Raw genomic sequence first — 16,566 nt, forward strand, 5'->3', positions numbered from 1 at the left:
AAAAAAAAAAAAAATGGAGAATTTTCGTCGGGAATTTAAAAACTTTAACATATTCTCGTCTGTAATATTTTATAATTAAAAATATATATATATTACGATTTAATATTTAATTTACGAATAAAAAATTAAATATTTAATTTTAGAACCGATTTTAATTTAATTTAAAAATATACCGATACATTTTTTTAAATTTTAAATAATTTTCCCATTGTAGAAAGAGAGAGAGAGAAAAAAAATGTCGAGACTATCGTACGTAATTTAACGCGTTATTACGTATTAGAATGACGTAACTGTATTAAAATAATTAAAATATTTTTACGTTTAATTATTCGATAGTCGATAATATTTTTAATTTAAAAATTACGCTTATTATTTTAAAATGAGTAATATTAACCAATGAGGTGGCGAGTAGCGGTCGAGTGCGGACGTGTCGCCGCTACGGCCGGTGGTTGCGAAGGCGACGGTCGATAAACAACATGGATGTCGCTGAGAGATGTTTGATAGAAACGTTCTCTTAAGTCAAATAATTATTAACGTGTTTAGAATGTATTTAACTAGTTATAGAGTTCGTTAACCCTCCTAAAAAACAGAAATTAATAATAATAATAATAATAATAATATTTGTTGGAATGTTTGCTTAAGTTGACAAAGATGGAACAGGTAGGTCGAGTAATTTTATTATAAAAAGAAAGAAAAGAAAAAAAAAATGGCTAAAATTGTCTCGCGATTTAATTATTTTGATTTGGAATGAACGAAACAAACGAATACGCGCCGCCGATTATCGATTTACGTGTTTTAAAAGTACGAATTGTCTCGTGCGCGCGAGATGTTTAGCGCGTTATCGAGGATGATGATGATGATGATGATGATCCCGGGCTCCGTCATCATCGGCTTAAATCTATTTGTACTACACTAAAAACAAATTTAGATAAGTGTTTACTCATTGTTACTGTGTACTGAATGCTTACAGTATTGTTTTTTTTTTTTTCTGTTACTAACAAGTAATACTTGTTTATATCAATAATAATTTCCTTATTACGTAGATGTAACAGTAATTGAGTAAAGATGATGATCAGTAACCTCTCTTTTATAAACAAATTAAGAAAAAAATACAGTAATCACATATATAGCCTATACTGTACGCACTTGTACTGTGTACAGTATGTGTGGTTTAACGTGTACAAATCTTGTGTATGTATGTATACATTAGAATAGTTGCGGCCGAAGTTTTCATCTGTAAAACGTGAACGTCGAACGTCGAGCGGCGCTCGACGTTCGACGTTCACGTTTTACAGATGAAAACTTCGGCCGCAACCTCTCTATTATATACAAACACCTATATAGCCGCTTATGATGGTTTTACGACAGTTAAATTGTCGAAATACAAAGGAGGAAACGATAGTTAACGGCGAAGTTACTCTCATAATACGTATTATCATCTTCCAAAATAAATTAACCGAATACAGATGTGTTTTTATTAATGTATTAAGTAGTTTATGTCGGTTACGAGGAAATATATTCTTCACAATGCTCTACCGTTCGTGCAGATAGAGTAAAAGGATAACTTGTTATGTATGCTCGGCTGATACTTGTATCGTTTTTTTTTTTATCACTGCAGGATGTAAATTAATGAATGCTAGAGAAAAAAAAAATACACGGATATTTTTATATGGCGTGTAGAATTAAAACTATATTTTCGGTTTGTGCATCCGTAAAAGAATTAAATCGTATCCTATGCGATAAAGAGCGCACTTATCTCACTGATGGGTACGTTTTAGCAGCGGGAATTACACCAGTTTATAATGAATATAAATCGCAGTTTTTAAACCGGCGGATGATCATTTTTAACAGGAAATAAGAGGCTGTTGAGAACGTAACATCCTACATTCAAGGACGATTCATAGCTGTATATGGGCGCACAATTATCAACTGCAATAATGCTATTTTTGTTGATAGCCGGGATCGGTTCCGGCATGTCAAAAGAATATATATATATATATATATTTTGGCCCGATCACTTCCTCCACACCTCTGTATTACGTAACGGCGTAGGATGTGCCCTTGAACGGCGCTCTTTAGGATGTACTGTACGAATTTCGGGAATGAATTATAATTGTAGACCTTTAAATACAGTAGAATTTTTATCATCTATAGAAAATGCCCGGTGTTGCGATTGAAGAATTAATTCAGTTTCTGACGTTGAAATTTAGTAGATCGTGCAAATTGAGTTTCTGTATGAAGATTGAGTTATTAGAATAATACAATGCTATGGCTTATCCGATAATACACATCGCTAGCCATGTAGGTCTTCGTGATTACTGCCCCCCTTAACGGACGATTGTTTCATCATGTGCATTCTCTTCGAATACCATTATCTACACGAAAATAAAAAGTTAAAAATGAGTTTTTTTCTATCTTTAACAAAGGATCTTTCTTCTTATCTATGCTAAATTATAATAATAATAATATATCTTGAATATATTTTTTTTCCTCTATATTAATTCTAATAATTAATTTACACTCACAGTTTATATATTAATCGCTCTATAGAATATTTCGGGTGAATTTTTAATTTTATTTTAATGTTTGTCGTCCTCTTCCCAACCGGAAGCAGGTGAGACTTTGGCATAGAAAATAGCCAGGATTTTAGGAAGAAAAAATTTGTTGAGAAGCCTCACCTGGTAACTTATAACTTAAATATTTCACATTATTCGGTAATAATTTGTGAAAATTACTTTGGATTATGGCTTGTATTTGAAATTTAAATCAATTGACTTAATACAAACATAATATTTCCTTATACATGTATCAATATATTAACAAGGCTGCCAAGGGCCGTGTGTAGACAGTTCACCTCTTCGCCTCGCCAGCCTATTTTGCCAGTTTTTATGAAATATATAGAATGTGTATTAATTAAAGACAGTCTTAAATATTTTATTTTTATTAGTAAAAACAATATTAATCTATAAAAACCTGTATGGACCCCTGAATTTTCTCTGGATCGGAAAAATCGCCGACTTCCCTTTCCTATGGACAGTCCTGTATATTAATTAACATATACATATTATACGTGTAATATGTATGTACTGTACAGTTAATATTTAATCGAATTATGAATCAATCTTAAACCTCCCCAAAAAATGCTTGTGTTGATTTAACAGAACACTGCTTCTACTGTTACGAAAATTTCATTATAAATAACAATAGAAGTGTGAATAAAATGGAATTATTAGGTAATTCGGCAAGAAAAAATAATTATTTTAAGTAAGAATTATAAGAAATGTAATTTAAAAAAACTTCAAATTGTAATATTTAAGCTTGTGTAAGTGTAAAAATCGTGTAAGAAATCAACCAAGATTAATTGCCATTGGAAAAAAAACGCGCTTTTGTAAATTGTAAGAATGATGCCATTGTTCTGCATTTAAAAATTGAAAGCTATTTATACATAACACGAATAAAGAAACTCGTTTATGAACCATACATAATGAAATGTCTTATGCTGTTAATATTTTTACACTGTTTCAAGCTTAATTTTTTTATGTTCGGTGGTTTTATTCATCAGTGGCCGAGTGGATAAAAACCACCGAACACTGGTCGTGGATTCGCACCTCACCACGTGGAATTTTTCGGGTTCTCTTCACGTTTGTAACACTTAAAACCTAAATAAGGACTAGTTTCCGTAGAAGTCCTCCCGGATTTGCATCGCCCACGTGTTGCATCTCGTTGCTGTAAACAAATAAAGTAAACCAAATGGATACACTTTACATTATTCCTTAATTTTATATCTTAATTAGGCCTACTTCCAAATATACTTCTTAAATTTAACTCTCACCGCTTTGTTTAGCAAGCCCATTACGGGTTCGGACAGGCCCACAACGGATGCCGACAGACAAGGCCCGTCCCTATATATCGAGTCTCGCCTCTGGCCAAACCCCGAAAAATTTCTTGGGTTTTTTGACCCGTCCCGGATTCCCAGAGAGGTTGATTGCCATCGTCTACAAATATACTAAAATAAATTTACAATTTTTAAAAATAAAATAGAGATTTTCCGATCATATCCGCAAGGTTTTTTTACGTGACTCCGCCGAATGTCTTACGAAATTTAATTGGGCCTTATTGAGAAAATGAGCGGCATCATTATCTTATTGTTGCGAAGTGCAGTAAACCTTCGGTTTAACGGAATAATTGGGGGAAAGGGCATGTGCGCTATCGCCGGGAATTCGTTAAATCGAGTGCGTATTACACACTTTTATATATTAACGAATTTAAAATGTTATTATGAAGTATAAGTATAAATAAAATAATAATATAAGCGAGGTTGCGGCCGAAGTTTTAATCTTTAAAACGTGAACGTCGAACGTCGAGCGCCGCTTACAAGAGCGGCACTCGACGTTCACGTTTTAAAGATGAAAACTTCGGCCGCAACCTCGTTAATACAATGTACTGTACAGTACATTGACTCTTTAATGCAGCCTCCCAGAATGGTTTCTGCTATATCGAGGGTTTACTGTATTTTTAAGTGTTTAAAAAGTTACGAATGGGCGATTTATTTGTAGAAGCCACCTGTATTACATTTGATTATCTGCGTACATTTGTGACGTGTGAAACACTATTCGATAATCGACGATGCGAAAACACTCGCTACTTTTTTTTTTTTCCTTCTTCCATCTTTGTGTTTATATGAATGGCTTTCCAGTACCCGAAATATTTATTTAGAAAATGAGTAATTTTTTTCCCCTATTTTTCGCCGTGTGAAAAACCTGGTACTAGGAAATTTCGTGCTTATTGTCCAGTTAGTTTATATATATAACCTTGAAGCTCCTTTTGTGTGCTGCGAATCAGTACCAGTTTCGAGATATATCTCCGGGATAACGTTAAGTGGAACCTAGATTTCGTTAAAAAATGGGGACGAGTAATAAATATTTCGATCGCGCGCACAGGGGGAAAAAAATAATCGTATGCAAATTAGAATGGTTTTAGCCTCTAACTGGGATCTATTTTTACCACTCGGAGAGTTAGAATTATAATGATGATATCATGGAATAGCGGAAATGAGTGTTTTCATAAAGAGGTTGAATAGTATGGGTGGGTGGTTCGAGTTAAATAGTGATGATAGGTCAGTGGACGTACACAATAGTCTTTTGTTTTTCTCATTCTCTCGAAGTGTGACAAAATAATCCATATAAAACTCTACGGAATTAATCGAAGATGCGTAATATGTAATGTTTTTAATAGCTAAACTGATTGTATCGGCCATTTTTTTTATTATATAATCATTATTCAATAAAGGATATGTACTCGTTACCCGATCTATACATCACTGTCATCTCACAGTACGGATTTCTCTACGTTAATCTATACACATCTTCTAACCACCTGTTCGATACTTTGGCAGATTTATAGATGGATGAAGTCAAAACAATAAAAAAAAAATGTCGCATTCGTTAAACCACGGTGTCATTATACTGTGAGAAGAGTTAAAAATCCTAATAACAGCTGCTGTGTGGGAAGAAGATGCTGCCATGTAGCAATAAATAATGTAACTAGACAGATAAAAAAAAAAATTATAAAGTCGATAACAGTCGTCTTCCTGACTTCGGTGAGGGACCCAGAAATGATATTTAATGGGGGGTTTTTTTTAATATAAAATCGAACTCGATTAGGTCCTGAATGGTTTCGCTCGTACTTAATTAAGTTATTTTATTATTATTATTATTTTTTTTATAATGAAATTGCGTTAGGTTATATTACCGTGTTGTTAGTGTGAAAATCGTTTATTGGGTTCTCCAGTTGTGGTATGTCGCCGAGTGTCGACGATTGAAAAAATCGATTCGTACGATAAACACCAGAGAGAAATTTTTGCTATATTTAAAACAAGTATGACATTTAAATAAAGTGCTGCAAATTTTCGTGCGGTCGTCTTATTTATTTTCACAAAAATTATTTAAAACTTTTACCAATTAAAAGTTAAGGAACGTCAGATGTATTTTTAGTTCAGCGATTATTACAGTACTGTATTATTATTTTTTTAAAAGTCTCATCGCCGTGTTGTGTTTCACTCTAGGTTTACAAAGGCGTTTATTAAGATTACAGTCGACCCCCCTATAACACTGTTGATAATTCCGTTTTATATGAATTCCATGTTGTACGAGTCACTTAGATTTTACAAATACGTGAGCCGGGCACAGAACGGCACACGTACAGTATTTGTAAAATTTAAGTGACTCGTACAACATGGAATTCATATAAAACGGAAAAATCAACAGTGTTATAGGGGGTCGACTGTATTTAGCCTGGTAAATGGCTAAAAAAAAAAGATTGTTAAATTAATATTCGATGTTTTCGACATTTACTCGAATAAAAATTCCGTAGATAAGGACTTGACTAATAGGCTTGTAGGCATTATAATGATCCGGTTGCATTTCTGGTTTTTAGCAATCCGTTGAGTGTGAATACCACATTTCAGGAACCTCATTTAGGTGTATTTGAGATGAATGTTTTTTTTTTTTTTTTTAGTTAGGTCATGGTCCTCTACATTACAGTGCCAGTTTTACTTGTATTCATTTAAAATAGTTCACTGACAAATTACTTTTTTATTCATCATCATTTTCCTGGGGTTTGGATAATGTGGTTGTTTAAGTACTGTACATGTATATAAATTTTGTTACTTGTATTCAAGATTCCTGTATTTTATTCTTTTGTATTCAATTTGTTTAAATGTTTATTATTTAAAGTATTTGAAACATATTACTACAATTCTTATGTTAGAATATGTACAGTTTGTAGCACAATATATAATTTAAATTAGTGATATAGTAAAAAAATTTGGCACCTATGGTGAATAGTAAAAAGTTTATTCATATTTTATATATATATTATAATCAGAGGTGCCCATACGTTGGGACGTATGCCCCCTTTTTATCTGCAATGCCGTTTTCGTAATCCCCAGTGGGGTCCTAAATTTCATTATTGATAAACAACAGAAAATAGTGACTTCTAGCCTGCAAATATAAAAGAAACTAATGAGCAATATTTGCCCATTGTCTCGTGTAATTTGACTGTACGTTGACCAAAACTTAGCCTTGAAAACAAGCGTCGTTCTTTGTTTTCAAGGCCAGGTTAGCCTGATTGCAACTGGTGCTGCCTTGTGGGAGCACCGAACATTGGATCAATGTTGAATCGTAGTTTGAAGCTTCTTGTGTAATGTATAAGGGTGGTGCACTCGAGATTTAATCTCCAGAGAGCCGAGTTGAACGGATAAAAAAATTTTTAATGTGAATTCGATAAAATTCCCACCTTTATGTGAATGCTAATTTGTAATTAGTATAGCAATAGGACACATGACACAATATAAATAAAAAATGAATTTTAAGTTAAAAGGTATTTTGGAAAAGTTACTACTGTTTCTTTTATTTTTGGCAGGTGCCAGGGCCCCTGTGTGCACCACTGGTGTATAATGCCTTTTTTTTATAGCTTGTGTCTCCTTTTTTTATAGTCTGCGAGCACTGCTGATTATAGTAATGATAAACAATAACTGAATATGTGAGTATAAGTTTTGGTTCTCAGGAAGACTTACCACACACTATTGATACAGTAGAAATAACACAGAGATGGATAAACAATGGTATACATTTCAAACAGTTGGTCTGTCCCTCTTATTACAAATTGTGAGTTATAGGTGTCTAAAATATGTGAGGTTTATGTTATGACATAAAATGATTTTAACTTAATTTTAGTTACTAATCATAATGTTGTATCGTAAACCTCAAAACCTGTCTGAAATGCATACTGTTATTACAATAAATAATTAGTGTCATTAATTTCTGATTTCTTCTATTGCATCAACAGTTTGTGATAAGTCCTCTTGAAAGCCTAAACAGCAAAAATTTGGACTGTCAAAAATCCAGATTCAACTGTTGAAAAATGGATACTAATTTACACGCATATTTGAAAACCTGGACAAACTGAAAATCCAAATGGGTCTGTCCCCAATTAGTCCGGATTTTAGATGCTTAACTGTAAATATATTGATAAGTATTGGGTATTTTTGATCAATTGCCATCTATGGCAGGGACTACACTGGTCATATCTTTCCTACGTCACTTATTGATATATTTTAGTGTTTTCAATAAAATATAATTGTTGCTATCAAATGATTACATATTTATTTTAACTAAGGAACAGCTTTATTGGGCTATCGAGGCTAAATAATTACTGAATGATTTGGCAGGAGGTAGGTGATTAGATTGTCATCTCTTGTTAAGTTTAATAATTATAAATTAATAAATTTAGTTTAATTTTAGATAATTTGGAAGGAAAGATTAGCTTGGAGCAGAACTTGAACCCACAACTCCTGTTTACTGTTTAGATGCATTGCAAGTTACACTTTCCAGACATCTCTTTGATCTTTCCTTCCAGACTAATTAATTAATTTAGATATAACTGTATTGGTTACTCACAGCATTGACTATGGGTGACTTAGTGTCTAATGCCCTCCATGGCTCTCTTACTCTTTAACGCTTGCATATATATAATAAATACAACCAGCATAGTACAGAGTTTTATATAAACTCAGTATCTTGGACAGAGGTCCAAGTAGCATAACTGGTAATATGTCTGTACAGTAAACAAGAATTTTGGGTTTGTGTTCTGCTCCGGACCAATCTTTTCTTCCAGAACGTTTTATAATTAAATTTAATTAATGAATTAATTTATAATTATTAAATATAATAAGAGATGGCAGCCTAACCACCTACTTCCTGCCAAATTACTTAGTAATTATTTAGCCTTAATAGTTTGATAAAGTAATCCTGCTGTTTTGTTTGATATTTAATAAAAATTTAAAGTAATTTTATATATAAAACTATTTAGAAACTAAATGCAGAAAACCTATAGGTGTTCCAATTCAGACCCGAGTTTATTTTATTTGCTAGGCATTATTCTTTCGGCAACCGAACTTTTTCTCCTGATTAAAACAGACACGGTTATAAGACAAATCTCGGGTTTTTTGCAGTTTGATGGTCTTAATTGGAACACCTGTAGGTTTTTCGGCATTTAAGGTAATTTTGTTTTTTGTTGTAAAATTATTGAAATTATGTATTAATATATTTATTATTATAGAAGCACATTAGATTCATTATACTAATAGATTAGACAAATCAATAAGAATTTTAAACACAGAAGATGTCATTATGTTAATGGGAGTAATTTCTGTTCAGAATAAAAAAAAAAAATACTTGGGTTATTTATAAAAAAAATTGATTACGAATAAATGAAATGAATTTAGTTTTCAAATGAAATTTAAAAAAATGATTCAATAGTCTGTATAAATGTATTAAATTTAGCCTGTTTTTAAATTATAAGTATTGTTTCGGAAACCTATTTAGAGTTCAATGACTGCAGATACTTTTGTAAAATTAAAAATCATTATTTGCGCGAAATATATAATGGGTTACTTATTTTATTACCAGTAACTGAAATAAAATAAACTGCTTTTAGAAAAATTAAAATTTATTTGTTGAAGTAATTACAGTTTATTTTAAAAAGTTAAACAAAATTAGAAGAAAATCAAATAACATTTGAGCACTCACGAGGAACGTTAATCAAAGATTTAAACAGTTTTAAAGTACAATCGTCAAATTACATTAAGGAGTTTAAAAACATTTTGAACGTTTTTCTAAATTACATTTGAGGTAATAAAACAGATAAAATCAAAAATAAATGGAAGAGTAAAATAGAAAAATGTTGACCTTATGTCGTATTAATTTTTTAAAAGATTTTTAAAATGAAAAACTTCAAAAATTGGATGCAAATACTAAAATTAATACCTAAAAACCTTAAATCCAGTAAAATTAGAACATTTATTAACAGATTGAAAGTTTTCAGTCATATATAAAGAATGGTGTAAAAGTTTGAATGTAAAACACGTAATAATACAACTAATCCACGAGGAATAAGTAGTTTTATTAGCCGAATTATGTAACAGAGAACTGACGCCCGTTACAGAGACGAAATTACACAGATAAGATTACAATGTCTCCGCTCTCATCCAGATCTTCCAAGAAAAACATTTGTTTACATACAGTTTGTTTACATAAAATAATTATAACTAACCTTAACCTAACACTACAACTAATAGAAATAGAGAAGGAATAATAGTAAGAAGAAGCTACCGGTAGTTAGATAATGGGGTCCTGAGCTGGGTGATTAATAACGGTGAAAGTCCAATCCGTCAGCATCGGGGTTAATACTAGGCAGTCGTTAACAAATATACACCACAGTAGTTCTAGGGACCTCTCAGGAACGGATATCTCAATTATTTCTTGTTTCTGTCACACCTTTTCTATCTGGGCTCTCACTTTTGATCTCTATCTCATACACGGTCCTTCGGTCTCTATCTCTTGACCTTCCTTCTCAGTGGCAAATCCAAAAGTGTCTGTTTTCTGACCCCATGTCTAACGATTGCTTCGGGCAGGACCCCTCCCTGTCCCTGTTGGCAAAACCACCAATCAGAACCCACGAATATTCCCGCTCCTGTCAGGTGACAGGAAAGGGTTAAGTTTTTTTAATGTAGGCTTATAGACATCTTTTGACTTACCACAAAATTCCACTCCAAGATTTCTATCATGAATCAAATTGGTTTTAAGTTGAACATAAAAAAAATAATGGTGATAATGGCACGCGATTTCCTAGATCACACATAAGCCTTTATATTGTTGCATATACCAGGACTGGCCAAACCTTGTGACAACAGAAATCATATATAACCTATCAGGTGAGAGCTGCATTTTCTGTTGAAACTGTATTTATATAAGTTATACAGGAGCTGCAGTAAGGATCTAGAAGAGTCACAGTTTGACCTAACTTCTTTATTAATAAATTAATTTTTTCATAATTTTTTTATTGAACATTTTCCCAAATGTAGTGACTCTTGCAAGTAAAAATATAGTAAATCATAAAGTATTTTTTGTAACTTTTAAAATTATTAATTTTTATAGCCCACAGCAATAAAAAATTAATAATTAAAAGGTAAATTACTTATTCCATGTCTTAACTGTTAACTGACTAACTGCTCATCCAAAACAATTTTGAAAGGTTAATCTTTCATTGGACAGACTGTAAAAATATATAATAATAGATAACTTACTAGTTACCATCCTGTTGAGGTGAGAGAGCTTAGTTGTTCCAATGAACCATGGAGCAACAATGACAGAATAGAAGCTTTCAAACTTGTAGGGCCATGCTAGTAAGATTTACAAGGAAGAATGAAGCAAAGAATGACTTACAAGAAGTGTTTGATTGAGATTGGTAGCTGCTGAACAGTGTCTATTTCTCATATTAGAGTGCTGATTTATAAACATTTAGTTTTAGATATATAACTACTTTACTGGAGGAAAAAAATAAGATTGTTGTGACATGTTCTAAGTATACTACCACCTCGGACATTGTCTGGGTTAACGAGGTCTGTATTTGTGGGATAAACAAATGCTCTTGTTCCAAAAATCGGTCTTAGTTTTCTTTGGCCTTCAATGGTAAATGCAGCACTGGCCCAAATATGGTTACATCCAGTGCCGGCCCGAGGCAAGTTTAAGGATGGAGCGATATCCTATTATGACGCCCCTTTGGTGGCTCCTAATTTATACCCTTTACTTTTCTTTAACACTGAGGCGCCACCTAAAACTTAGCGCCTGGAGCGGCTGCTCTGTTCGCCCTGTGGTAGGGCCGGCTCTGGCTACATCATGAGCACAAACATATTTACAAACTCACACACAATGGACAATATAGACAAATTTAGTCAAAATAGTTTTGTAGCCATTCAACCACTGATCTCCAAAACCAAAATCCATGCCAACAGATAAAGGGACTTAGGACATGAGTAAATTTATTTTTCACAAAACTATGCCATCACAAAACTGGAAACAGAGATGACAGCATAAAGACATCTATTATGTGATAAATTCATAAAAAATTACTCACATTTTGCTGTTACAGAGCAAAGGGTTATTGACAGAAAAAAATTATACAAATCTTATCTTACAAACTATGCTTGAACATATTAAATAACAAGTTGCAGAACAGATACATCAATACACACAAACACAAATCAGACAGAAAATCAGACACATTGATAATACCTCAACAACAGTCATTCATGTAAATGTACATAGCACACCATGCATCAATAAAAGTGTATAGATGACAACACCTTACAAATAAACTGCAAATACACACATCAAAACAAGTAGAGAAATTCTATTTCCTAAATATGTGCATATTAAATATATTCAATTAGAATCAATACTCAAAGACATATATAAATTAGTTTATTTTGGTGCAGTCACAGTAGTTGATACTATGGACTATAAGTATACTCATAAACAAATATAATCAAATTACTAAAAAATTGTAAGTCTGCCAAAGAAGATTAGAACACAATAAATAAAAGACTTTTTTGTCTTTTAAAAAAGAAAAATAACATTAGACAACAACTAAGCAGGCTGACACAATACACTAAAAATAACATATCATCAAAATTAATGGAAGAAGTTAAGAAAATATTTAGGAAAGTTAAATCACTTATACATATGCACAACATAATATATTTGTACAGAAATACATTGATACTCTTAAGCAAAAACTGTCACAAAGACAAATGATATTAAACCTGTGTGCTGCAAAAACAATAAAATAATTTATTCACAAACAATGAGAATTGTAGATGTAGATGAGTAAATGATATGCTAACAGAAGAAGAACTTGCAGACTATTGTCTACTCTTTGGTCTAGTCTAATCACATAAAAATGAAGCAAGATTGGATCAAAGAGGAAGAAGAAAACATGCACAAATACCCCAATTATGCTGTGTGGAAATAAACAAATGCAATATCCATAATGCAATATCCAAAATGCAGTATACACAGTTGGAAGATACTTGGTGCAGACAATATTCACCGCTCTGCATCAGGAACTAGCTGAACATTTTACACATGTAATCAACAATCCATAAAACATGCCAAAAACATCATGAATCCAAAAAAATGATAACACCAGATACCATAACAGTACAGACTAATCACATGCTCTACAAAATACTCGTTTCATGCATCACAAATGAAATATATCATCATATAATACTCAAAGAACTACAAAAAGGCTATTGTAGAAATCACGTGGAATGCAAAGAGCAGTTACAGTAAAGCATCGATTATTCAAAAATCAATTATCTGAAAAATTGATTAACCAAAATCAACGTCAGAGAGTTTAAGAAGTTTTGAAGTTTATATAGTAATGATTATCAATGATTTTTCTGTAGATCTTATATTGAGCTGTCTTGTTATCAATACTAGTATTAAGTTATATTTACTACAGTACAAATAGAAAAGCATGATCAATGAGTAAGAGTCACAAGCTTTTAATGCATCTAATGCTTCACTAAACCTATGTGGAATGAAGCATTTGATGCATTAAAAACAGCATTGACATGATAGAATTGCAAACTGGAGAAATTTTTCAACTTTCACAACAAGCTTTAAGCAAGCCAGATATTTTTTTAGGACATGGCGAGATGTAAAGATGTGTTAGTTTCTTCTACATAGTTTTTACTATGAACATTTTTAATGTAGAAACTGACAGTAGAATATATAATAGATTAATAAAAATGAGTATGAATAGTTTTACAATGAATTGGAAAATTCAGTAGGTGTAGAGAAACTTTTGTACAAAACTGCTCTCCTGCTTCTTACAAAAGCCTAGTTCTAAGTACCGAATAACAAACTTGCACAATATAGATTACTACAAATCCATTAATCATAATACAAATGCACAATTATAGAAAACAATACACAAAATATACTACAACTGTGCCATAATCAGAGACAAAACAATCCATAATAGTCAGACATCATATTCATTTACAAAAACAATAAAATGACAGATATTATAGACATAGCTGTACCAAACACCCACAACATCAAAAATTACACCTGAAGAAATTTAGTGACTATTCAGAGCTCAGAATGCAGTTAAAAATATGCAATTATTAAGGAAATTTCCAACAGTGGTACAAGTTTGAAATCTTTGTCATCACGTCTAGACATTCTTGTAAGCAAGTCAATCCTTTTGTGGATTTTAAAGACTCAAATGACTACAGCATAAGGAGAGAAAGATCCAGCCATCACTGATTGTTAGGCATAAAATTATCAAATTGAACGAGTCCAAAGAAATGCTGTACTGGACCACCGGATGGAAACATGTTGTATTTAATGATGAAAAAAGTTTAATTTGGATGGTCCAGATAGCTGTCAATACTACTGGTATGATCTGAGAAGAGAAGAGCAAATGTATTTTAAGAGGCAGAATGAAGTTGGTAGTGTTATGGTTTGACAGAGTTCGGGTCATATCAAATCTACTGTATTCATAAAAATTTTGTTTTTACAAATGATCATATTTAAATTTTGCATTATACCCATTTTCAGAAAGAGTATGAAAGTAATAAATCATTTTTATTACTTAAAGAATTTTAAATTTCATTTTAAACTTTTTAAGTGACTGCCTTTATAATTACGGGACACAACTTGTTCTATAGTTATACCTTGACACTCATTTGGCGTAGCATTAGGCACTGGTTTATAAACCAAGTAGCTGAATACTCCAATACCACCAAAATAACAGTAAATGCTAAAATTAAATAGGAAAAAGTTTTAATGACCTTCATTGATGTGAGTTTAAATGTTTATTGTTTGTCTTCTAAACAGAACTTTTTAAACAGTTCACTGAGACTTATTATATAGAGGGAGGAAAATCACTGAAAACTTAACAACTTCTCAGCTAGAAGTTCAAGTAGGAGTGTCTAATAATATGAATTAAAATGTGGATTGATGTAAGAAAATGGGAGTGAATTAAATTATACTTATCTCTGTGGTGTTTCTAGAAAAATCTTTATGGCAAGCATATGTAGTCTATAAAAGGATTTTTCACCTTTTCTAAAGGTGCACTTGCTGACGTTAGAGAAAGAAAAAGCTGTCTGATGAGTTTGTTATTATGATTTAAACTTGCACTCTCTATAAAATTGCATTTTAAACACAGATAAACACATGAATTATACTAATTTATTAAACAAGAAATGCTATTTTTATACATAAAGTTGTAAGTATTTAATGGATATTTAAAATAAATCAAAAACTGTTTGGTAATGATTTTAATTGCATTTACATAAAATGTATGAAATGTAATTCTTTGTCAATTGATTTCATTTTCTGCCAGTTATCAATTGATATCACTTGATGTTCATTATTCTCTCTGGGACCTTTTGGATGGATGCTGTGCCCATCTAAAAGTCATTCAATGTTATATATATATATATATATATATGTAAGCCAACATTTTGCCTTGAAAATGTGATCATTTATTATGCTGGTAGAAGAATAAATACATGTACAAGTTGTGGTTATTGACCCAAGAAATGCTTGATATGTTAGCCACATCAATTCCTTGCAAATGCTTATTTTCAAAAGCAGATTATTAATTTCAGACATTAGTAGTTGCCTTTCTGATATTAAAATGAATACGATATTCTGATAAGAGAGCAAAAATTCATGTGATTACATCATATATTAAAATCACTCATTAGAAAGTCACAGTAATGAATTGTCTGTGATTGCAAAATCACAAAGTTGCATGTAACTAGGGTTTCTCATTTCCTGGTCTTTTGCTTGTCCTGGGATTCCGGGATAAAAGTGAACTGTTTCTCGGGATCTTGGGAAATCCTGGGATAGAATTAATTATTTTTCATTTTTTAAAGTAATTTAATACATTCTGTAACCTCCAAAATCATATTAACCACTTGCCGTCCACAAACTCCCACACAAGGCACTCAATTGGCCATCGCATACCTGGCAAGGCATATATATATATATGATATATAAATATAAACATCTTTACTGAACCCAATACATTGCAATAATATTATACAGCAATATACATGCAATATATGGCAGTTGAAGAGTGTTATTGCAATGTATCAGGTTTAGTAAAGATGTTTATATATGCATTGCCGGATATGTGATGGCTGACTGAGTGCCTTGTGTGGGAATTTACAGGACGAGGGCACCGAATGCGTCCTCAGTTGGCGCCGTAGTAACTGACGATGGGTTATATTGTAATGTTAAATATACTGGAAGTGGAGATTGGACCAGAGGTTCAGGTAGCGTAACTGGTAATGCAATCGCATGGTAAGCGACAGTTGCGGGTTGGAGTCCCACTCCAGGTTGATTCTTTTCTTCCAGTCTAATCTAAAATTATTTAATTAAATTATAATTATTAAATTAATTATGAGATGATGCCTAACACCTCTCTCTAGGGTCAAATTTATTAGTAATTTATACTGTAATTATTATTGCCAAATTATAGCCCGATGATATATGGCAGTTGAAGGAGTGTTATAGAATGATAGTTTTTGATGAAAACTTTCAAGAACTAAACTTATTTGTTAAAATGTATAAAACTATTAACCATTTTTCAAATTTAAAAAAAATCTCAACTAGAAAATTATTGTGTGCAATTAACTAT

At 32.0% G+C, this 16,566-nt stretch overlaps 1 protein-coding gene across 2 annotated transcripts in view; it reads left to right on the forward strand.

Moving 5' to 3' along the window:
• Positions 1–16,566, forward strand: part of LOC111633926 (restin homolog) — a 101,202-nt gene that overhangs the window by 9,810 nt on the left and 74,826 nt on the right. The window contains exon 1 of one of the 2 annotated variants that reach the window (XM_023378582.1): positions 432–660. The exons of the other annotated variant lie outside the window; for it this stretch is intronic. Coding sequence (XP_023234350.1) covers positions 652–660 — 9 coding nt within the window. The 5' untranslated portion in view covers positions 432–651. Of the gene's footprint in view, positions 1–431; positions 661–16,566 lie in introns of those variants that run through there. 2 annotated transcript variants of the gene reach the window in all.

Source organism: Centruroides sculpturatus, unplaced genomic scaffold, assembly GCF_000671375.1.
Source record: "Centruroides sculpturatus isolate CEXI.00-Female unplaced genomic scaffold, Cexi_2.0 scaffold903, whole genome shotgun sequence".
Taxonomy (NCBI): domain Eukaryota; kingdom Metazoa; phylum Arthropoda; class Arachnida; order Scorpiones; family Buthidae; genus Centruroides; species Centruroides sculpturatus.